Raw genomic sequence first — 23,502 nt, forward strand, 5'->3', positions numbered from 1 at the left:
TCACATACTGTGATCAACATCAGCATAACTGAATAGCAGTGCATATCTGGGATTATGCAGTGAGAGGACACATACAAGCAGGATGCAGTTTTCATGCCTGCAGAGATACCTGTCTTGTATTTGGCATGAAAGCTCTCAGGGGAAGTAAAAAACCACATACCTGTATGGTCTTTTGGATGTTCAGCAACGGAACGCAGCTGGAAGAATGGAAAACCATCAGCTACTGCTGCATCTTTAAACAAACACAGGACAGAGAACCTCCAGTGAGCAATGTCAGTAGATTTCTTCGGATCAAAATAACAGTGAATGCAGTTCAAGCACAAGATTGTTCTACAGTGCTCATCTCTCTCTTCTACTGACGAGCATCTTTCAAGGAGTTACCTACACTAGCAACATGCTGGTACAAAACTAATCACGTGGGATGCCAGGAGCTCCCTGGAGCCCACACCAGCTCTAAATTCAGCCTCAGTCTGCCAGCTGTTTGCTTAGTAGGTGCTGGCAGTAACGAAGTACAGCAGTGGCTAGCATGGACATTTTCACAAAGCACTTGGCAAAACACCAAACGTAACCTTTTCCTACTCTGCTCTTTTCCATGTCTGTGCATTGGCCAAGGAAAGAGGAAGTTCTATTTCACACAAAAAGAACACTGAAATGCTCATTTCTTCAGCAGCTTACCTTTAGAATCACCCTGAGGCTTATGGGGAGGATTAGGCCACAGAACTCTGTACTCATCACCAACAAGTACAGCAGTGATCAAGCACAAAGGAGAAATATTCCCTATGTATGGTGTGATCTCCTTCATCCTTAGTGAAGTGTCCTTTAGTGGCTTGGTAATGACAGAGGATGCAAATGTGGATCTGTAAAATCTGTAAGGATTGACTACCTACCCCTGGGATGCCCGCGTGGATCAAGAAGAGGAGGCCGCGGAAGGACAGGAAAAGCCCGCTCCGGGGGCACATCTGTAACCAAAAATGAGAACATGAGATCCTACAATCAAGCACAGAGGAGAAATATCCCCACTGTATGGTGTGATCTCCTTCATCCTCAGTGAAGTGTTTTTTAGTGGCTGGGTAATGACAGAGGATGCAAATGTGGATCTGTAAAATCTGTAAGGATTGACTACCTACCCCTGGGATTCCAGCGTGGATCAAGAACAGGAGGCCGCGGAAGGACTGGAAAAGCCGGCTCCGGGGGCACATCTGTAACCAAACATGAGAACATGAGATCCTACAATCAAGCACAGAGGAGAAATATCCCCACTGTATGTTGTGATCTCCTTCGTCCTTAGTGAAGTGTCCTTTAGTGGCTGGGTAATGACAGAGGATGCAAATGTGGATCTGTAAAATCAGTAAAGATTGACTACCTACCCCTGGGATTCCAGCGTGGATCAAGAAGAGGAGGCCGCGGAAGGACTGGAAAAGCCCGCTCCGGGGGCACATCTGTAACCAAACATGAGAACATGAGAACCTACAATCAAGCACAGAGGAGAAATATCCCCACTGTAGTGACCTGTTATAGGTTGGACAGGAAATTTATATGTGGATAAGGATTTTCAAAGCTGCAGAGCGGCCTGGTGACCTGTTGGCTTGCAGATGGCATCTGCAGTAAGGCCAAGTTAAAGCAATTGAAAATAAAACGATCTTCCATGCTTCTTGTGGGGAAGATTTGCAGCTGGGCAGTGAGAGACTGCTCCAGAGCTGCCCCAGGCTGTTCCTCAGGGCCGCAGCAGGGTCTTAATGTGGAGGGCCTGGGCTTCATCCACGGAGAGCACCGTGTGCTGCCCATCGATGCTGGCCACATCTCTACTCACTCACCCACTCTCGATCTTCCCCATGGAGCAGCCTGGATGCCAGAGGCCTGCCAGGCCACAAGGAGGAGGAGGAGAAAGTGTTTGAGGACCATGGTCACCCACACACACGCAATACTGCTACCACCACTGCAGCAGCCACTGCAAGTGCCGGAATAGTGCCTGTGCCCCAGCACAGACTCACTATGGGGCTTTGTGACATCACGGCTTCACGCAGGCATGGTGACCTCATGCAGTGTCGGAAGGCACGGACTCATATGCGTGAAGGAGCACTGGGGAGGCCCAAAACTAACAGCTACTCAAGCAGAAACCGTCTGATTGCGATTAAAAATAGTTAACACAAACAAAGCCTTACATAATCTTTCTTGTGGTGTGTCTTCCATACTCCCCCTTTTTCATTATTACGAGTACATTTCAGTGTTTGATCAGCACACTCAGTGATAGCTTGCCCAATGGGAGAATGGGAATGCCTGTAACAAGTGTAACCCCCTAACCTCGGAGGAAAATTTGAGTGGCCTTATAAATATATGCAGGTCCATTATCTGTTTTTATAGTACATGGGGTTAACTTCCCTAGACTCCAGGCGTCTGGCGTGCCATACAGCCCACAGGACATCCTTTAAGGATGCCCAAGGCCAGATTGGAGGGGGTCCTGGGCATCCTGATCCGGAGTTGGGACTGGGTGGGCTTTAAGGTCCTCTCCAACGCAAGCCTTTCTTTCCTCCTACAGTGAGCTCTCAGCTGTTCTCTCTCTCCAGGGTGTGTTCGTCATCTCTCTGACTTCTCTCTGCTCCCCTTGTCACCAGCAGGCAGTGCTACCTGCCCTGCTGCGCCGTACCGAGGAGCTGCCCCCGGGCGGAGCTGTCTCGCTGCAGCACTGCCCACTTGCCCAGCAGCTCTCACGCCGCAGGAGCCGGCCCTGTCAGTAACGGCCGAAGTCGGCTCTTCCTCTGCTGTCCGTTGGGCTTCCTTGGGGCACGGTGGGAGAGCAGGGAGGATCCTCTCTTCCCGTCTTCTCTCTCCTCTCCCCTCCCCTCCTTTCAGAGCTCTAGAGAGATCTGTAAGAGGCTGCTGCCTCTTATAATTAGCATGGTGGGCACCCATCGCAGTGGCCGAGCAGAGGCACCGACCCAGACGGAGCAAATGCGGCCTCTCTGGGCTCATGTGGGCAGCCAGGTGGACAAGCCAGGGAGTCCTGTGGCAGTCCAGACTGTTGACTGTGAGAAACTCTGGAATCTGGAAGTCTTCCTGGGTGCTGAGGAAGAAGAGGGATGTCATGGGTGCAGGTGTGTCCTGCTCAAGGAGCTGCTTCAGCAGATATCCAGGCTGCCGTGAGAAATCAGCAGCATAAGGGGCTCCTGGGAATCTCAGGGAGACACATAGGAGGAGGTGTGTACCTACAGCTACTGCAGACTGGCAGCCCTCTCCTAAGTCTATGCAAGTGGAATAGCCAATCCAGATGCTCACCTACAGGACAGAGGACTTGACAACCCATGAGAGGAATAGGGCTGGTCCTATGTCTCTTCTGGAAGCAGAAGGAGAACACAGGAAGTAACGAACACAGGGAGCGAGGCTGATCGGAACGCTGCATCAATACATGTGCCACCAAAAAGGGGCAGAGAGTCTTAGTAACCGGGGACTCCTTGCTGGGGGACACTGAGGCTCCCATTTGCTGCCTGGCCAGGGTACTTGTCCTCTCAGGCTCTGAGTGGAAGTGCTCTAAGGCCAGGCTGCAGGGCCAGGGCTCCTCTGACCACATTCTCACCTCTCCAGGCTGGGGAACAAGGGACATTTAATTTTTAATTATTTCATTATTCTCTATTCCACCTTTATGTCCATTCTTGTTTTTGATGACACATCTCTCACCCTCCTAGCCCAGCACCTGCTTTCTGCTCATTTATCACCTCCCAGCTCCAACCCTGCAGCCTCTGCCACTGCATTGTTTCTCTCTGATGTGGTCAGCAGTGGTCAGCCATCCTTCTGAGTGCCTCTTTCCTGTCCTGATTCACAGCAGCAGCCCATGATAGCTCAGGGAAGCCTTTTGGACATCAGGTCTCCCTGGCACATCCATTCTGGTGGATTAGTGCCTGGTGGCAGCTGTTTCACTTCAATTTATAGGAGGGAGAGGAGGTTCTTTTAATATACATATACCCGATGGCACTATTAATACACAACAGGTCAAATGTTAGTTTAACAAGTTTATTACAAATCCTAAGGAGATGTGGAAGAGAAGACAAGTGATAGAAAAGATTATAGGAAATAAAAGCAAGGAGTCCTTGTAGAAAGCAAGAGAGATAGTCACCACCTTGCGTCTAGCGTTCATAGTACAGTTGTTGATTTTCAGTTGTGGTGGGTCATCGGAGTTGTTGCTTGGTTGAAGACAATGACAACTTTGTCCAGTGACAGTTCAGACTTATTTCTAAGTCCAAAGTGGCTGAGTCAGCTCTTTGGAGGGACAGCTTCCGGCTTTTGGATCGCAGCAGGAACTCCTTTTGTTCCCATCTTCTGGGCCTTGTCATCCGATAAGAATTAACAGGGAGGTGTCCGCTTGTATCTTGCCTTCTCAGGATATAATGTTATCATCCACCAATCTCCAGTACCAAGCTGGAGTTACTTGGTTACAGGCCAGATCTTCCACCAGTAAACATTCTGAGCACTCCCTTCCGAAGGCAAACAGCTCCAGCGAAATGGTCCACAAAGTGATGCTGACTGCCGTACAGTGACACGCACCACACACCTTCCACCTCTTGCCTCCTAGATAAGATAGAGTCTTATTGCAAGATGTGGAGGTCTGGAGAATAGCCACCTAATAGGAGAGCTGCTGGTACATGCTGTTACAGGCGAGGCACCTGCACTCATGTTGCTGTAAAGCTGAGTGAACTCTGGTGGAAAAGTGCAGGGTCATGGGCTGAGGCCGTTGTTGATGTCCTCATCTTCTTGGGTAACAGTATCATTTTGTTCTTTCCTTGACCCTGCATCTCCAGTTTGATCTTCTCCAGTGGAGGTAGTGGCAGTGTCAGCTTGTCCCTGTTTTCGCTTTTCTATCGCTTTAATTCTGTAAGAATGGATTTCAGAAAATACTACTGATCATGTGGGAATTAAGAAGCCAGTTTAAAAAATCTTACAACAGGAATTCAGCAGAGTACTGCCAACAGCTGACTTGGCCATGCAGTATACTGTAACTTCAGGGGTTTCATTGCCAATCGAAGCAATGAGGACTTCAGGGGAAAAGCCAACTTACAATTTACCAAGTAAAAACGTCAGACGCAAAGACAGCAGCACCATTGGGACCACTGAAGACATTGTAATATATAACCGCTCACGTATGTTGCTGCCTGCCTTTGTGTTTGTCCCAGAGTCCACCACTAGAGGAAAAGAAAAAAATTCAACTCAATATTGTGTTCTATGCTACAGATAATCTCAAAGTCTGCTTGACATGCCTGAAACATCTCACGCAGTGGTGGGTTCCTCCATCTATGTTGTCTTAGCAACAAAGGACAAGAAGGATTGCAGTGGGAGGCTACACCGATATTGCCCCTGTCTGCTTCTCTGGACTATGGGATAGAGATGGGTGTTGAGAGTCCAGTCTTTGTCCAAGGGGAGCAGAGCTAGAGCAGAAATGCTCTTGCTCTCCAAAGCGCACATCTCCTGAGCACCCTGTGAGGATGTCCTCCAGGCTGGAAGCTGGACTCTAACTTGGCAGTAGCAGAGGGAAAGCTGACCTCAGCACAGTACAGCTTAGGTCACAGCCCTCTAATTGTCTAGTTCTAAAAAGGGAGCATTCCTGATGTTCCCGAAACCCTGGGAACTCGGTACAGTGGGAAGCTGAAAATGGCTGAGCACTCCATAGAGGATTGCAAGCATCTCTCTAGCACACTGGTGGTACTGATCCACATGAACCATACCTGGCTTCTTCTACAGCCCTTGTTGTGTTCTAAAACATTCAGGTTTAGGTGCTGACATGAGAGCTGACTAGGCCAGGGCGTACTGACACACAGTATTTCTGTTTCGTGACACTGGGTGGCCAGGGGAGAGTACTTACCTGGCATGCCGTTTTCATCCATTGCCTTTCTTTCTACATCAGAAACTGGAGGCATGCGATAGCTTCCTTTCTTCTGACTACTTTTTGCAGGTGGGTCTTTAGAAAGAAAGCATAAGAGTTAGATTATAAGTATCTGTTCCTCATCAGGAGGATGATATCTTCAGGAGGCAGTCTGCCACAAATGAATCAATAAAGTTTAAGAAAAAAAGATCTGGGGCTCACCGTAGTCTATCTGCACCAGTTTCTTCACAGTTTTGTCTAAGACATCAGATGCCTTTTGAGATTTTTTCCCTCTTCTAGATGTATAACGTGCTCTCTGAGTACCTTAACATAAAGTTAAATTTTGCATGAAAAAAGTATAGAAAAGTAGTGTTCATTCTGTTAAGTCAATAAAGATTGGCTGCCTACCTCTTGGAGGCCAGCTTGGATTCAGCACAGGAGGCCGCAGAGGAGCTGGAAGAGCCTTCTCTGAGGGCTTATCTGTAACCAAACCTGAGAGCATAAGAAGTTCCCATCACATACTGTGATCAACATCAGCATAACTGAATAGCAGTGCATATCTGGGATTATGCAGTGAGAGGACACATACAAGCAGGATGCAGTTTTCATGCCTGCAGAGATACCTGTCTTGTATTTGGCATGAAAGCTCTCAGAGGAAGTAAAAAACCACATACCTGTATGGTCTTTTGGATGTTCAGCAACGGAACGCAGCTGGAAGAATGGAAAACCATCAGCTACTGCTGCATCTTTAAACAAACACAGGACAGAGAACCTCCAGTGAGCAATGTCAGTAGATTTCTTCGGATCAAAATAACAGTGAATGCAGTTCAAGCACAAGATTGTTCTACAGTGCTCATCTCTCTCTTCTACTGACGAGCATCTTTCAAGGAGTTACCTACACTAGCAACATGCTGGTACAAAACTAATCACGTGGGATGCCAGGAGCTCCCTGGAGCCCACACCAGCTCTAAATTCAGCCTCAGTCTGCCAGCTGTTTGCTTAGTAGGTGCTGGCAGTAACGAAGTACAGCAGTGGCTAGCATGGACATTTTCACAAAGCACTTGGCAAACCACCAAACGTAACCTTTTCCTACTCTGCTCTTTTCCATGTCTGTGCATTGGCCAAGGAAAGAGGAAGTTCTATTTCACACAAAAAGAACACTGAAATGCTCATTTCTTCAGCAGCTTACCTTTAGAATCACCCTGAGGCTTATGGGGAGGATTAGGCCACAGAACTCTGTACTCATCACCAACAAGTACAGCAGTGATCAAGCACAAAGGAGAAATATTCCCTATGTATGGTGTGATCTCCTTCATCCTTAGTGAAGTGTCCTTTAGTGGCTTGGTAATGACAGAGGATGCAAATGTGGATCTGTAAAATCTGTAAGGATTGACTACCTACCCCTGGGATGCCCGCGTGGATCAAGAACAGGAGGCCGCGGAAGGACAGGAAAAGCCCGCTCCGGGGGCACATCTGTAACCAAAAATGAGAACATGAGATCCTACAATCAAGCACAGAGGAGAAATATCCCCACTGTATGGTGTGATCTCCTTCATCCTCAGTGAAGTGTTTTTTAGTGGCTGGGTAATGACAGAGGATGCAAATGTGGATCTGTAAAATCTGTAAGGATTGACTACCTACCCCTGGGATTCCAGCGTGGATCAAGAACAGGAGGCCGCGGAAGGACTGGAAAAGCCGGCTCCGGGGGCACATCTGTAACCAAAAATGAGAACATGAGATCCTACAATCAAGCACAGAGGAGAAATATCCCCACTGTATGGTGTGATCTCCTTCATCCTCAGTGAAGTGTTTTTTAGTGGCTGGGTAATGACAGAGGATGCAAATGAGGATCTGTAAAATCTGTAAAGATTGACTACCTACCCCTGGGATTCCAGCGTGGATCAAGAACAGGAGGCCGCGGAAGGACAGGAAAAGCCCGCTCCGGGGGCACATCTGTAACCAAAAATGAGAACATGAGATCCTACAATCAAGCACAGAGGAGAAATATCCCCACTGTATGTTGTGATCTCCTTCGTCCTTAGTGAAGTGTCCTTTAGTGGCTGGGTAATGACAGAGGATGCAAATGTGGATCTGTAAAATCAGTAAAGATTGACTACCTACCCCTGGGATTCCAGCGTGGATCAAGAAGAGGAGGCCGCGGAAGGACTGGAAAAGCCCGCTCCGGGGGCACATCTGTAACCAAACATGAGAACATGAGAACCTACAATCAAGCACAGAGGAGAAATATCCCCACTGTAGTGACCTGTTATAGGTTGGACAGGAAATTTATATGTGGATAAGGATTTTCAAAGCTGCAGAGCGGCCTGGTGACCTGTTGGCTTGCAGATGGCATCTGCAGTAAGGCCAAGTTAAAGCAATTGAAAATAAAACGATCTTCCATGCTTCTTGTGGGGAAGATTTGCAGCTGGGCAGTGAGAGACTGCTCCAGAGCTGCCCCAGGCTGTTCCTCAGGGCCGCAGCAGGGTCTTAATGTGGAGGGCCTGGGCTTCATCCACGGAGAGCACCGTGTGCTGCCCATCGATGCTGGCCACATCTCTACTCACTCACCCACTCTCGATCTTCCCCATGGAGCAGCCTGGATGCCAGAGGCCTGCCAGGCCACAAGGAGGAGGAGGAGAAAGTGTTTGAGGACCATGGTCACCCACACACACGCAATACTGCTACCACCACTGCAGCAGCCACTGCAAGTGCCGGAATAGTGCCTGTGCCCCAGCACAGACTCACTATGGGGCTTTGTGACATCACGGCTTCACGCAGGCATGGTGACCTCATGCAGTGTCGGAAGGCACGGACTCATATGCGTGAAGGAGCACTGGGGAGGCCCAAAACTAACAGCTACTCAAGCAGAAACCGTCTGATTGCGATTAAAAATAGTTAACACAAACAAAGCCTTACATAATCTTTCTTGTGGTGTGTCTTCCATACTCCCCCTTTTTCATTATTACGAGTACATTTCAGTGTTTGATCAGCACACTCAGTGATAGCTTGCCCAATGGGAGAATGGGAATGCCTGTAACAAGTGTAACCCCCTAACCTCGGAGGAAAATTTGAGTGGCCTTATAAATATATGCAGGTCCATTATCTGTTTTTATAGTACATGGGGTTAACTTCCCTAGACTCCAGGCGTCTGGCGTGCCATACAGCCCACAGGACATCCTTTAAGGATGCCCAAGGCCAGATTGGAGGGGGTCCTGGGCATCCTGATCCGGAGTTGGGACTGGGTGGGCTTTAAGGTCCTCTCCAACGCAAGCCTTTCTTTCCTCCTACAGTGAGCTCTCAGCTGTTCTCTCTCTCCAGGGTGTGTTCGTCATCTCTCTGACTTCTCTCTGCTCCCCTTGTCACCAGCAGGCAGTGCTACCTGCCCTGCTGCGCCGTACCGAGGAGCTGCCCCCGGGCGGAGCTGTCTCGCTGCAGCACTGCCCACTTGCCCAGCAGCTCTCACGCCGCAGGAGCCGGCCCTGTCAGTAACGGCCGAAGTCGGCTCTTCCTCTGCTGTCCGTTGGGCTTCCTTGGGGCACGGTGGGAGAGCAGGGAGGATCCTCTCTTCCCCTCTTCTCTCTCCTCTCCCCTCCCCTCCTTTCAGAGCTCTAGAGAGATCTGTAAGAGGCTGCTGCCTCTTATAATTAGCATGGTGGGCACCCATCGCAGTGGCCGAGCAGAGGCACCGACCCAGACGGAGCGGATGCGGCCTCTCTGGGCTCATGTGGGCAGCCAGGTGGACAAGCCAGGGAGTCCTGTGGCAGTCCAGACTGTTGACTGTGAGAAACTCTGGAATCTGGAAGTCTTCCTGGGTGCTGAGGAAGAAGAGGGATGTCATGGGTGCAGGTGTGTCCTGCTCAAGGAGCTGCTTCAGCAGATATCCAGGCTGCCGTGAGAAATCAGCAGCATAAGGGGCTCCTGGGAATCTCAGGGAGACACATAGGAGGAGGTGTGTACCTACAGCTACTGCAGACTGGCAGCCCTCTCCTAAGTCTATGCAAGTGGAATAGCCAATCCAGATGCTCACCTACAGGACAGAGGACTTGACAACCCATGAGAGGAATAGGGCTGGTCCTATGTCTCTTCTGGAAGCAGAAGGAGAACACAGGAAGTAACGAACACAGGGAGCGAGGCTGATCGGAACGCTGCATCAATACATGTGCCACCAAAAAGGGGCAGAGAGTCTTAGTAACCGGGGACTCCTTGCTGGGGGACACTGAGGCTCCCATTTGCTGCCTGGCCAGGGTACTTGTCCTCTCAGGCTCTGAGTGGAAGTGCTCTAAGGCCAGGCTGCAGGGCCAGGGCTCCTCTGACCACATTCTCACCTCTCCAGGCTGGGGAACAAGGGACATTTAATTTTTAATTATTTCATTATTCTCTATTCCACCTTTATGTCCATTCTTGTTTTTGATGACACATCTCTCACCCTCCTAGCCCAGCACCTGCTTTCTGCTCATTTATCACCTCCCAGCTCCAACCCTGCAGCCTCTGCCACTGCATTGTTTCTCTCTGATGTGGTCAGCAGTGGTCAGCCATCCTTCTGAGTGCCTCTTTCCTGTCCTGATTCACAGCAGCAGCCCATGATAGCTCAGGGAAGCCTTTTGGACATCAGGTCTCCCTGGCACATCCATTCTGGTGGATTAGTGCCTGGTGGCAGCTGTTTCACTTCAATTTATAGGAGGGAGAGGAGGTTCTTTTAATATACATATACCCGATGGCACTATTAATACACAACAGGTCAAATGTTAGTTTAACAAGTTTATTACAAATCCTAAGGAGATGTGGAAGAGAAGACAAGTGATAGAAAAGATTATAGGAAATAAAAGCAAGGAGTCCTTGTAGAAAGCAAGAGAGATAGTCACCACCTTGCGTCTAGCGTTCATAGTACAGTTGTTGATTTTCAGTTGTGGTGGGTCATCAGAGTTGTTGCTTGGTTGAAGACAATGACAACTTTGTCCAGTGACAGTTCAGACTTATTTCTAAGTCCAAAGTGGCTGAGTCAGCTCTTTGGAGGGACAGCTTCCGGCTTTTGGATCGCAGCAGGAACTCCTTTTGTTCCCATCTTCTGGGCCTTGTCATCCGATAAGAATTAACAGGGAGGTGTCCGCTTGTATCTTGCCTTCTCAGGATATAATGTTATCATCCACCAATCTCCAGTACCAAGCTGGAGTTACTTGGTTACAGGCCAGATCTTCCACCAGTAAACATTCTGAGCACTCCCTTCCGAAGGCAAACAGCTCCAGCGAAATGGTCCACAAAGTGATGCTGACTGCCGTACAGTGACACGCACCACACACCTTCCACCTCTTGCCTCCTAGATAAGATAGAGTCTTATTGCAAGATGTGGAGGTCTGGAGAATAGCCACCTAATAGGAGAGCTGCTGGTACATGCTGTTACAGGCGAGGCACCTGCACTCATGTTGCTGTAAAGCTGAGTGAACTCTGGTGGAAAAGTGCAGGGTCATGGGCTGAGGCCGTTGTTGATGTCCTCATCTTCTTGGGTAAGAGTATCATTTTGTTCTTTCCTTGACCCTGCATCTCCAGTTTGATCTTCTCCAGTGGAGGTAGTGGCAGTGTCAGCTTGTCCCTGTTTTCGCTTTTCTATCGCTTTAATTCTGTAAGAATGGATTTCAGAAAATACTACTGATCATGTGGGAATTAAGAAGCCAGTTTAAAAAATCTTACAACAGGAATTCAGCAGAGTACTGCCAACAGCTGACTTGGCCATGCAGTATACTGTAACTTCAGGGGTTTCATTGCCAATCGAAGCAATGAGGACTTCAGGGGAAAAGCCAACTTACAATTTACCAAGTAAAAACGTCAGACGCAAAGACAGCAGCACCATTGGGACCACTGAAGACATTGTAATATATAACCGCTCACGTATGTTGCTGCCTGCCTTTGTGTTTGTCCCAGAGTCCACCACTAGAGGAAAAGAAAAAAATTCAACTCAATATTCTGTTCTCTGCTACAGATAATCTCAAAGTCTGCTTGACATGCCTGAAACATCTCACGCAGTGGTGGGTTCCTCCATCTATGTTGTCTTAGCAACAAAGGACAAGAAGGATTGCAGTGGGAGGCTACACCGATATTGCCCCTGTCTGCTTCTCTGGACTATGGGATAGAGATGGGTGTTGAGAGTCCAGTCTTTGTCCAAGGGGAGCAGAGCTAGAGCAGAAATGCTCTTGCTCTCCAAAGCGCACATCTCCTGAGCACCCTGTGAGGATGTCCTCCAGGCTGGAAGCTGGACTCTAACTTGGCAGTAGCAGAGGGAAAGCTGACCTCAGCACAGTACAGCTTAGGTCACAGCCCTCTAATTGTCTAGTTCTAAAAAGGGAGCATTCCTGATGTTCCCGAAACCCTGGGAACTCGGTACAGTGGGAAGCTGAAAATGGCTGAGCACTCCATAGAGGATTGCAAGCATCTCTCTAGCACACTGGTGGTACTGATCCACATGAACCATACCTGGCTTCTTCTACAGCCCTTGTTGTGTTCTAAAACATTCAGGTTTAGGTGCTGACATGAGAGCTGACTAGGCCAGGGCGTACTGACACACAGTATTTCTGTTTCGTGACACTGGGTGGCCAGGGGAGAGTACTTACCTGGCATGCCGTTTTCATCCATTGCCTTTCTTTCTACATCAGAAACCGGAGGCATGCGATAGCTTCCTTTCTTCTGACTACTTTTTGCAGGTGGGTCTTTAGAAAGAAAGCATAAGAGTTAGATTATAAGTATCTGTTCCTCATCAGGAGGATGATATCTTCAGGAGGCAGTCTGCCACAAATGAATCAATAAAGTTTAAGAAAAAAAGATCTGGGGCTCACCGTAGTCTATCTGCACCAGTTTCTTCACAGTTTTGTCTAAGACATCAGATGCCTTTTGAGATTTTTTCCCTCTTCTAGATGTATAACGTGCTCTCTGAGTACCTTAACATAAAGTTAAATTTTGCATGAAAAAAGTATAGAAAAGTAGTGTTCATTCTGTTAAGTCAATAAAGATTGGCTGCCTACCTCTTGGAGGCCAGCTTGGATTCAGCACAGGAGGCCGCAGAGGAGCTGGAAGAGCCTTCTCTGAGGGCTTATCTGTAACCAAACCTGAGAGCATAAGAAGTTCCCATCACATACTGTGATCAACATCAGCATAACTGAATAGCAGTGCATATCTGGGATTATGCAGTGAGAGGACACATACAAGCAGGATGCAGTTTTCATGCCTGCAGAGATACCTGTCTTGTATTTGGCATGAAAGCTCTCAGAGGAAGTAAAAAACCACATACCTGTATGGTCTTTTGGATGTTCAGCAACGGAACGCAGCTGGAAGAATGGAAAACCATCAGCTACTGCTGCATCTTTAAACAAACACAGGACAGAGAACCTCCAGTGAGCAATGTCAGTAGATTTCTTCGGATCAAAATAACAGTGAATGCAGTTCAAGCACAAGATTGTTCTACAGTGCTCATCTCTCTCTTCTACTGACGAGCATCTTTCAAGGAGTTACCTACACTAGCAACATGCTGGTACAAAACTAATCACGTGGGATGCCAGGAGCTCCCTGGAGCCCACACCAGCTCTAAATTCAGCCTCAGTCTGCCAGCTGTTTGCTTAGTAGGTGCTGGCAGTAACGAAGTACAGCAGTGGCTAGCATGGACATTTTCACAAAGCACTTGGCAAACCACCAAACGTAACCTTTTCCTACTCTGCTCTTTTCCATGTCTGTGCATTGGCCAAGGAAAGAGGAAGTTCTATTTCACACAAAAAGAACACTGAAATGCTCATTTCTTCAGCAGCTTACCTTTAGAATCACCCTGAGGCTTATGGGGAGGATTAGGCCACAGAACTCTGTACTCATCACCAACAAGTACAGCAGTGATCAAGCACAAAGGAGAAATATTCCCTATGTATGGTGTGATCTCCTTCATCCTTAGTGAAGTGTCCTTTAGTGGCTTGGTAATGACAGAGGATGCAAATGTGGATCTGTAAAATCTGTAAGGATTGACTACCTACCCCTGGGATGCCCGCGTGGATCAAGAACAGGAGGCCGCGGAAGGACAGGAAAAGCCCGCTCCGGGGGCACATCTGTAACCAAAAATGAGAACATGAGATCCTACAATCAAGCACAGAGGAGAAATATCCCCACTGTATGGTGTGATCTCCTTCATCCTCAGTGAAGTGTTTTTTAGTGGCTGGGTAATGACAGAGGATGCAAATGTGGATCTGTAAAATCTGTAAGGATTGACTACCTACCCCTGGGATTCCAGCGTGGATCAAGAACAGGAGGCCGCGGAAGGACTGGAAAAGCCGGCTCCGGGGGCACATCTGTAACCAAAAATGAGAACATGAGATCCTACAATCAAGCACAGAGGAGAAATATCCCCACTGTATGGTGTGATCTCCTTCATCCTCAGTGAAGTGTTTTTTAGTGGCTGGGTAATGACAGAGGATGCAAATGAGGATCTGTAAAATCTGTAAAGATTGACTACCTACCCCTGGGATTCCAGCGTGGATCAAGAACAGGAGGCCGCGGAAGGACAGGAAAAGCCCGCTCCGGGGGCACATCTGTAACCAAAAATGAGAACATGAGATCCTACAATCAAGCACAGAGGAGAAATATCCCCACTGTATGTTGTGATCTCCTTCGTCCTTAGTGAAGTGTCCTTTAGTGGCTGGGTAATGACAGAGGATGCAAATGTGGATCTGTAAAATCAGTAAAGATTGACTACCTACCCCTGGGATTCCAGCGTGGATCAAGAAGAGGAGGCCGCGGAAGGACTGGAAAAGCCCGCTCCGGGGGCACATCTGTAACCAAACATGAGAACATGAGAACCTACAATCAAGCACAGAGGAGAAATATCCCCACTGTAGTGACCTGTTATAGGTTGGACAGGAAATTTATATGTGGATAAGGATTTTCAAAGCTGCAGAGCGGCCTGGTGACCTGTTGGCTTGCAGATGGCATCTGCAGTAAGGCCAAGTTAAAGCAATTGAAAATAAAACGATCATCCATGCTTCTTGTGGGGAAGATTTGCAGCTGGGCAGTGAGAGACTGCTCCAGAGCTGCCCCTGGCTGTTCCTCAGGGCTGGAGCAGGGTCTTTATGTGGAGGGCCTGGGCTTCATCCACGGAGAGCACCGTGTGCTGCCCATCGATGCTGGCCACATCTCTACTCACTCACCCACTCTCGATCTTCCCCATGGAGCAGCCTGGATGCCAGAGGCCTGCCAGGCCACAAGGAGGAGGAGGAGAAAGTGTTTGAGGACCATGGTCACCCACACACACGCAATACTGCTACCACCACTGCAGCAGCCACTGCAAGTGCCGGAATAGTGCCTGTGCCCCAGCACAGACTCACTATGGGGCTTTGTGACATCACGGCTTCACGCAGGCATGGTGACCTCATGCAGTGTCGGAAGGCACGGACTCATATGCGTGAAGGAGCACTGGGGAGGCCCAAAACTAACAGCTACTCAAGCAGAAACCGTCTGATTGCGATTAAAAATAGTTAACACAAACAAAGCCTTACATAATCTTTCTTGTGGTGTGTCTTCCATACTCCCCCTTTTTCATTATTACGAGTACATTTCAGTGTTTGATCAGCACACTCAGTGATAGCTTGCCCAATGGGAGAATGGGAATGCCTGTAACAAGTGTAACCCCCTAACCTCGGAGGAAAATTTGAGTGGCCTTATAAATATATGCAGGTCCATTATCTGTTTTTATAGTACATGGGGTTAACTTCCCTAGACTCCAGGCGTCTGGCGTGCCATACAGCCCACAGGACATCCTTTAAGGATGCCCAAGGCCAGATTGGAGGGGGTCCTGGGCATCCTGATCCGGAGTTGGGACTGGGTGGGCTTTAAGGTCCTCTCCAACGCAAGCCTTTCTTTCCTCCTACAGTGAGCTCTCAGCTGTTCTCTCTCTCCAGGGTGTGTTCGTCATCTCTCTGACTTCTCTCTGCTCCCCTTGTCACCAGCAGGCAGTGCTACCTGCCCTGCTGCGCCGTACCGAGGAGCTGCCCCCGGGCGGAGCTGTCTCGCTGCAGCACTGCCCACTTGCCCAGCAGCTCTCACGCCGCAGGAGCCGGCCCTGTCAGTAACGGCCGAAGTCGGCTCTTCCTCTGCTGTCCGTTGGGCTTCCTTGGGGCACGGTGGGAGAGCAGGGAGGATCCTCTCTTCCCCTCTTCTCTCTCCTCTCCCCTCCCCTCCTTTCAGAGCTCTAGAGAGATCTGTAAGAGGCTGCTGCCTCTTATAATTAGCATGGTGGGCACCCATCGCAGTGGCCGAGCAGAGGCACCGACCCAGACGGAGCAAATGCGGCCTCTCTGGGCTCATGTGGGCAGCCAGGTGGACAAGCCAGGGAGTCCTGTGGCAGTCCAGACTGTTGACTGTGAGAAACTCTGGAATCTGGAAGTCTTCCTGGGTGCTGAGGAAGAAGAGGGATGTCATGGGTGCAGGTGTGTCCTGCTCAAGGAGCTGCTTCAGCAGATATCCAGGCTGCCGTGAGAAATCAGCAGCATAAGGGGCTCCTGGGAATCTCAGGGAGACACATAGGAGGAGGTGTGTACCTACAGCTACTGCAGACTGGCAGCCCTCTCCTAAGTCTATGCAAGTGGAATAGCCAATCCAGATGCTCACCTACAGGACAGAGGACTTGACAACCCATGAGAGGAATAGGGCTGGTCCTATGTCTCTTCTGGAAGCAGAAGGAGAACACAGGAAGTAACGAACACAGGGAGCGAGGCTGATCGGAACGCTGCATCAATACATGTGCCACCAAAAAGGGGCAGAGAGTCTTAGTAACCGGGGACTCCTTGCTGGGGGACACTGAGGCTCCCATTTGCTGCCTGGCCAGGGTACTTGTCCTCTCAGGCTCTGAGTGGAAGTGCTCTAAGGCCAGGCTGCAGGGCCAGGGCTCCTCTGACCACATTCTCACCTCTCCAGGCTGGGGAACAAGGGACATTTAATTTTTAATTATTTCATTATTCTCTATTCCACCTTTATGTCCATTCTTGTTTTTGATGACACATCTCTCACCCTCCTAGCCCAGCACCTGCTTTCTGCTCATTTATCACCTCCCAGCTCCAACCCTGCAGCCTCTGCCACTGCATTGTTTCTCTCTGATGTGGTCAGCAGTGGTCAGCCATCCTTCTGAGTGCCTCTTTCCTGTCCTGATTCACAGCAGCAGCCCATGATAGCTCAGGGAAGCCTTTTGGACATCAGGTCTCCCTGGCACATCCATTCTGGTGGATTAGTGCCTGGTGGCAGCTGTTTCACTTCAATTTATAGGAGGGAGAGGAGGTTCTTTTAATATACATATACCCGATGGCACTATTAATACACAACAGGTCAAATGTTAGTTTAACAAGTTTATTACAAATCCTAAGGAGATGTGGAAGAGAAGACAAGTGATAGAAAAGATTATAGGAAATAAAAGCAAGGAGTCCTTGTAGAAAGCAAGAGAGATAGTCACCACCTTGCGTCTAGCGTTCATAGTACAGTTGTTGATTTTCAGTTGTGGTGGGTCATCGGAGTTGTTGCTTGGTTGAAGACAATGACAACTTTGTCCAGTGACAGTTCAGACTTATTTCTAAGTCCAAAGTGGCTGAGTCAGCTCTTTGGAGGGACAGCTTCCGGCTTTTGGATCGCAGCAGGAACTCCTTTTGTTCCCATCTTCTGGGCCTTGTCATCCGATAAGAATTAACAGGGAGGTGTCCGCTTGTATCTTGCCTTCTCAGGATATAATGTTATCATCCACCAATCTCCAGTACCAAGCTGGAGTTACTTGGTTACAGGCCAGATCTTCCACCAGTAAACATTCTGAGCACTCCCTTCCGAAGGCAAACAGCTCCAGCGAAATGGTCCACAAAGTGATGCTGACTGCCGTACAGTGACACGCACCACACACCTTCCACCTCTTGCCTCCTAGATAAGATAGAGTCTTATTGCAAGATGTGGAGGTCTGGAGAATAGCCACCTAATAGGAGAGCTGCTGGTACATGCTGTTACAGGCGAGGCACCTGCACTCATGTTGCTGTAAAGCTGAGTGAACTCTGGTGGAAAAGTGCAGGGTCATGGGCTGAGGCCGTTGTTGATGTCCTCATCTTCTTGGGTAAGAGTATCATTTTGTTCTTTCCTTGACCCTGCATCTCCAGTTTGATCTTCTCCAGTGGAGGTAGTGGCAGTGTCAGCTTGTCCCTGTTTTCGCTTTTCTATCGCTTTAATTCTGTAAGAATGGATTTCAGAAAATACTACTGATCATGTGGGAATTAAGAAGCCAGTTTAAAAAATCTTACAACAGGAATTCAGCAGAGTACTGCCAACAGCTGACTTGGCCATGCAGTATACTGTAACTTCAGGGGTTTCATTGCCAATCGAAGCAATGAGGACTTCAGGGGAAAAGCCAACTTACAATTTACCAAGTAAAAACGTCAGACGCAAAGACAGCAGCACCATTGGGACCACTGAAGACATTGTAATATATAACCGCTCACGTATGTTGCTGCCTGCCTTTGTGTTTGTCCCAGAGTCCACCACTAGAGGAAAAGAAAAAAATTCAACTCAATATTCTGTTCTCTGCTACAGATAATCTCAAAGTCTGCTTGACATGCCTGAAACATCTCACGCAGTGGTGGGTTCCTCCATCTATGTTGTCTTAGCAACAAAGGACAAGAAGGATTGCAGTGGGAGGCTACACCGATATTGCCCCTGTCTGCTTCTCTGGACTATGGGATAGAGATGGGTGTTGAGAGTCCAGTCTTTGTCCAAGGGGAGCAGAGCTAGAGCAGAAATGCTCTTGCTCTCCAAAGCGCACATCTCCTGAGCACCCTGTGAGGATGTCCTCCAGGCTGGAAGCTGGACTCTAACTTGGCAGTAGCAGAGGGAAAGCTGACCTCAGCACAGTACAGCTTAGGTCACAGCCCTCTAATTGTCTAGTTCTAAAAAGGGAGCATTCCTGATGTTCCCGAAACCCTGGGAACTCGGTACAGTGGGAAGCTGAAAATGGCTGAGCACTCCATAGAGGATTGCAAGCATCTCTCTAGCACACTGGTGGTACTGATCCACATGAACCATACCTGGCTTCTTCTACAGCCCTTGTTGTGTTCTAAAACATTCAGGTTTAGGTGCTGACATGAGAGCTGACTAGGCCAGGGCGTACTGACACACAGTATTTCTGTTTCGTGACACTGGGTGGCCAGGGGAGAGTACTTACCTGGCATGCCGTTTTCATCCATTGCCTTTCTTTCTACATCAGAAACTGGAGGCATGCGATAGCTTCCTTTCTTCTGACTACTTTTTGCAGGTGGGTCTTTAGAAAGAAAGCATAAGAGTTAGATTATAAGTATCTGTTCCTCATCAGGAGGATGATATCTTCAGGAGGCAGTCTGCCACAAATGAATCAATAAAGTTTAAGAAAAAAAGATCTGGGGCTCACCGTAGTCTATCTGCACCAGTTTCTTCACAGTTTTGTCTAAGACATCAGATGCCTTTTGAGATTTTTTCCCTCTTCTAGATGTATAACGTGCTCTCTGAGTACCTTAACATAAAGTTAAATTTTGCATGAAAAAAGTATAGAAAAGTAGTGTTCATTCTGTTAAGTCAATAAAGATTGGCTGCCTACCTCTTGGAGGCCAGCTTGGATTCAGCACAGGAGGCCGCAGAGGAGCTGGAAGAGCCTTCTCTGAGGGCTTATCTGTAACCAAACCTGAGAGCATAAGAAGTTCCCATCACATACTGTGATCAACATCAGCATAACTGAATAGCAGTGCATATCTGGGATTATGCAGTGAGAGGACACATACAAGCAGGATGCAGTTTTCATGCCTGCAGAGATACCTGTCTTGTATTTGGCATGAAAGCTCTCAGAGGAAGTAAAAAACCACATACCTGTATGGTCTTTTGGATGTTCAGCAACGGAACGCAGCTGGAAGAATGGAAAACCATCAGCTACTGCTGCATCTTTAAACAAACACAGGACAGAGAACCTCCAGTGAGCAATGTCAGTAGATTTCTTCGGATCAAAATAACAGTGAATGCAGTTCAAGCACAAGATTGTTCTACAGTGCTCATCTCTCTCTTCTACTGACGAGCATCTTTCAAGGAGTTACCTACACTAGCAACATGCTGGTACAAAACTAATCACGTGGGATGCCAGGAGCTCCCTGGAGCCCACACCAGCTCTAAATTCAGCCTCAGTCTGCCAGCTGTTTGCTTAGTAGGTGCTGGCAGTAACGAAGTACAGCAGTGGCTAGCATGGACATTTTCACAAAGCACTTGGCAAACCACCAAACGTAACCTTTTCCTACTCTGCTCTTTTCCATGTCTGTGCATTGGCCAAGGAAAGAGGAAGTTCTATTTCACACAAAAAGAACACTGAAATGCTCATTTCTTCAGCAGCTTACTTTTAGAATCACCCTGAGGCTTATGGGGAGGATTAGGCCACAGAACTCTGTACTCATCACCAACAAGTACAGCAGTGATCAAGCACAAAGGAGAAATATTCCCTATGTATGGTGTGATCTCCTTCATCCTTAGTGAAGTGTCCTTTAGTGGCTTGGTAATGACAGAGGATGCAAATGTGGATCTGTAAAATCTGTAAGGATTGACTACCTACCCCTGGGATGCCCGCGTGGATCAAGAACAGGAGGCCGCGGAAGGACAGGAAAAGCCCGCTCCGGGGGCACATCTGTAACCAAAAATGAGAACATGAGATCCTACAATCAAGCACAGAGGAGAAATATCCCCACTGTATGGTGTGATCTCCTTCATCCTCAGTGAAGTGTTTTTTAGTGGCTGGGTAATGACAGAGGATGCAAATGTGGATCTGTAAAATCTGTAAGGATTGACTACCTACCCCTGGGATTCCAGCGTGGATCAAGAACAGGAGGCCGCGGAAGGACTGGAAAAGCCGGCTCCGGGGGCACATCTGTAACCAAAAATGAGAACATGAGATCCTACAATCAAGCACAGAGGAGAAATATCCCCACTGTATGGTGTGATCTCCTTCATCCTCAGTGAAGTGTTTTTTAGTGGCTGGGTAATGACAGAGGATGCAAATGAGGATCTGTAAAATCTGTAAAGATTGACTACCTACCCCTGGGATTCCAGCGTGGATCAAGAACAGGAGGCCGCGGAAGGACAGGAAAAGCCCGCTCCGGGGGCACATCTGTAACCAAAAATGAGAACATGAGATCCTACAATCAAGCACAGAGGAGAAATATCCCCACTGTATGTTGTGATCTCCTTCGTCCTTAGTGAAGTGTCCTTTAGTGGCTGGGTAATGACAGAGGATGCAAATGTGGATCTGTAAAATCAGTAAAGATTGACTACCTACCCCTGGGATTCCAGCGTGGATCAAGAAGAGGAGGCCGCGGAAGGACTGGAAAAGCCCGCTCCGGGGGCACATCTGTAACCAAACATGAGAACATGAGAACCTACAATCAAGCACAGAGGAGAAATATCCCCACTGTAGTGACCTGTTATAGGTTGGACAGGAAATTTATATGTGGATAAGGATTTTCAAAGCTGCAGAGCGGCCTGGTGACCTGTTGGCTTGCAGATGGCATCTGCAGTAAGGCCAAGTTAAAGCAATTGAAAATAAAACGATCTTCCATGCTTCTTGTGGGGAAGATTTGCAGCTGGGCAGTGAGAGACTGCTCCAGAGCTGCCCCAGGCTGTTCCTCAGGGCCGCAGCAGGGTCTTAATGTGGAGGGCCTGGGCTTCATCCACGGAGAGCACCGTGTGCTGCCCATCGATGCTGGCCACATCTCTACTCACTCACCCACTCTCGATCTTCCCCATGGAGCAGCCTGGATGCCAGAGGCCTGCCAGGCCACAAGGAGGAGGAGGAGAAAGTGTTTGAGGACCATGGTCACCCACACACACGCAATACTGCTACCACCACTGCAGCAGCCACTGCAAGTGCCGGAATAGTGCCTGTGCCCCAGCACAGACTCACTATGGGGCTTTGTGACATCACGGCTTCACGCAGGCATGGTGACCTCATGCAGTGTCGGAAGGCACGGACTCATATGCGTGAAGGAGCACTGGGGAGGCCCAAAACTAACAGCTACTCAAGCAGAAACCGTCTGATTGCGATTCAAAATAGTTAACACAAACAAAGCCTTACATAATCTTTCTTGTGGTGTGTCTTCCATACTCCCCCTTTTTCATTATTACGAGTACATTTCAGTGTTTGATCAGCACACTCAGTGATAGCTTGCCCAATGGGAGAATGGGAATGCCTGTAACAAGTGTAACCCCCTAACCTTGGAGGAAAATTTGAGTGGCCTTATAAATATATGCAGGTCCATTATCTGTTTTTATAGTACATGGGGTTAACTTCCCTAGACTCCAGGCGTCTGGCGTGCCATACAGCCCACAGGACATCCTTTAAGGATGCCCAAGGCCAGATTGGAGGGGGTCCTGGGCATCCTGATCCGGAGTTGGGACTGGGTGGGCTTTAAGGTCCTCTCCAACGCAAGCCTTTCTTTCCTCCTACAGTGAGCTCTCAGCTGTTCTCTCTCTCCAGGGTGTGTTCGTCATCTCTCTGACTTCTCTCTGCTCCCCTTGTCACCAGCAGGCAGTGCTACCTGCCCTGCTGCGCCGTACCGAGGAGCTGCCCCCGGGCGGAGCTGTCTCGCTGCAGCACTGCCCACTTGCCCAGCAGCTCTCACGCCGCAGGAGCCGGCCCTGTCAGTAACGGCCGAAGTCGGCTCTTCCTCTGCTGTCCGTTGGGCTTCCTTGGGGCACGGTGGGAGAGCAGGGAGGATCCTCTCTTCCCCTCTTCTCTCTCCTCTCCCCTCCCCTCCTTTCAGAGCTCTAGAGAGATCTGTAAGAGGCTGCTGCCTCTTATAATTAGCATGGTGGGCACCCATCGCAGTGGCCGAGCAGAGGCACCGACCCAGACCGAGCGGATGCGGCCTCTCTGGGCTCATGTGGGCAGCCAGGTGGACAAGCCAGGGAGTCCTGTGGCAGTCCAGACTGTTGACTGTGAGAAACTCTGGAATCTGGAAGTCTTCCTGGGTGCTGAGGAAGAAGAGGGATGTCATGGGTGCAGGTGTGTCCTGCTCAAGGAGCTGCTTCAGCAGATATCCAGGCTGCTGTGAGAAATCAGCAGCATAAGGGGCTCCTGGGAATCTCAGGGAGACACATAGGAGGAGGTGTGTACCTACAGCTACTGCAGACTGGCAGCCCTCTCCTAAGTCTATGCAAGTGGAATAGCCAATCCAGATGCTCACCTACAGGTCAGAGGACTTGACAACCCGTGAGAGGAATAGGGCTGGTCCTATGTCTCTTCTGGAAGCAGAAGGAGAACACAGGAAGTAACGAACACAGGGAGCGAGGCTGATCGGAACGCTGCATCAATACATGTGCCACCAAAAAGGGGCAGAGAGTCTTAGTAACCGGGGACTCCTTGCTGGGGGACACTGAGGCTCCCATTTGCTGCCTGGCCAGGGTACTTGTCCTCTCAGGCTCTGAGTGGAAGTGCTCTAAGGCCAGGCTGCAGGGCCAGGGCTCCTCTGACTACATTCTCACCTCTCCAGGCTGGGGAACAAGGGACATTTAATTTTTAATTATTTCATTATTCTCTATTCCACCTTTATGTCCATTCTTGTTTTTGATGACACATCTCTCACCCTCCTAGCCCAGCACCTGCTTTC

The 23,502-nt window shown here is 48.9% G+C and overlaps 3 protein-coding genes across 4 annotated transcripts; all 3 read right to left on the reverse strand.

The window, feature by feature from the left end:
- Positions 1–3,991: 3,991 nt before the first annotated feature.
- On the reverse strand, positions 3,992–8,603 carry LOC146757922 (uncharacterized). The gene is made up of 7 exons (XM_085518831.1): positions 7,250–8,603; positions 6,523–6,594; positions 6,257–6,340; positions 6,071–6,172; positions 5,849–5,944; positions 5,048–5,171; positions 3,992–4,861 (listed from the first exon to the last, which is right to left on the reverse strand). Exons 1-7 carry the CDS (start codon positions 7,341–7,343, stop codon positions 4,708–4,710), a joined length of 726 nt encoding a protein of 241 aa, XP_085374957.1. The 5' UTR covers positions 7,344–8,603; the 3' UTR covers positions 3,992–4,707.
- A 2,252-nt stretch (positions 8,604–10,855) lies between these two features.
- On the reverse strand, positions 10,856–15,197 carry LOC146757923 (uncharacterized). 2 transcript variants are annotated; one of them, XR_014935442.1, is made up of 6 exons: positions 13,852–15,197; positions 13,125–13,196; positions 12,859–12,942; positions 12,673–12,774; positions 11,650–12,546; positions 10,856–11,463 (listed from the first exon to the last, which is right to left on the reverse strand). XR_014935442.1 is itself a non-coding variant. In XM_085518832.1 (5 exons), the coding sequence occupies exons 1-5, from the start codon at positions 13,943–13,945 to the stop codon at positions 12,176–12,178; spliced, it is 723 nt and encodes a 240-aa protein (XP_085374958.1). In that variant the 5' UTR covers positions 13,946–15,197; the 3' UTR covers positions 10,856–12,175. The 2 variants fall into 2 exon arrangements, 1 of the variants encoding a protein (XP_085374958.1); XM_085518832.1 differs by having other exon boundaries at positions 10,856–12,546.
- A 1,998-nt stretch (positions 15,198–17,195) lies between these two features.
- LOC146757924 (uncharacterized) lies at positions 17,196–23,074 on the reverse strand. Its single transcript, XM_085518830.1, has 7 exons — positions 20,454–23,074; positions 19,727–19,798; positions 19,461–19,544; positions 19,275–19,376; positions 19,053–19,148; positions 18,252–18,375; positions 17,196–18,065 (listed from the first exon to the last, which is right to left on the reverse strand). The coding sequence occupies exons 1-7, from the start codon at positions 20,545–20,547 to the stop codon at positions 17,912–17,914; spliced, it is 726 nt and encodes a 241-aa protein (XP_085374956.1). The 5' UTR covers positions 20,548–23,074; the 3' UTR covers positions 17,196–17,911.
- Positions 23,075–23,502: the final 428 nt, after the last annotated feature.

Source organism: Coturnix japonica, chromosome 18 (genome assembly GCF_054131305.1).
Source record: "Coturnix japonica strain WE chromosome 18, WE-NBRP24, whole genome shotgun sequence".
Lineage (NCBI taxonomy): Eukaryota > Metazoa > Chordata > Aves > Galliformes > Phasianidae > Coturnix > Coturnix japonica.

Bases quoted from the DNA above. Each gene is read 5' to 3' on its own strand.
- LOC146757924 (XM_085518830.1), bottom strand. From the start codon at position 20,547: ATGTTCTCATTTTTGGTTACAGATGTGCCCCCGGAGCGGGCTTTTCCT. The intron at 19,545-19,726 runs GTATGTGGTTTT...TTATGCTCTCAG, and splicing joins ACATCCAAAAGACCATACAG to GTTTGGTTACAGATAAGCCC. The intron at 18,376-19,052 runs GTAAGTACTCTC...CTTTTCCTCTAG, and splicing joins GGATGAAAACGGCATGCCAG to TGGTGGACTCTGGGACAAAC.
- LOC146757922 (XM_085518831.1), bottom strand. From the start codon at position 7,343: ATGTTCTCATTTTTGGTTACAGATGTGCCCCCGGAGCGGGCTTTTCCT. The intron at 6,341-6,522 runs GTATGTGGTTTT...TTATGCTCTCAG, and splicing joins ACATCCAAAAGACCATACAG to GTTTGGTTACAGATAAGCCC. The intron at 5,172-5,848 runs GTAAGTACTCTC...CTTTTCCTCTAG, and splicing joins GGATGAAAACGGCATGCCAG to TGGTGGACTCTGGGACAAAC.
- LOC146757923 (XM_085518832.1), bottom strand. From the start codon at position 13,945: ATGTTCTCATTTTTGGTTACAGATGTGCCCCCGGAGCGGGCTTTTCCT. The intron at 13,197-13,851 runs GTAGGTAGTCAA...GTTTGTTTAAAG, and splicing joins TCCACGCGGGCATCCCAGGG to ATGCAGCAGTAGCTGATGGT. The intron at 12,775-12,858 runs GTAGGCAGCCAA...CTTTATGTTAAG, and splicing joins TCCAAGCTGGCCTCCAAGAG to GTACTCAGAGAGCACGTTAT.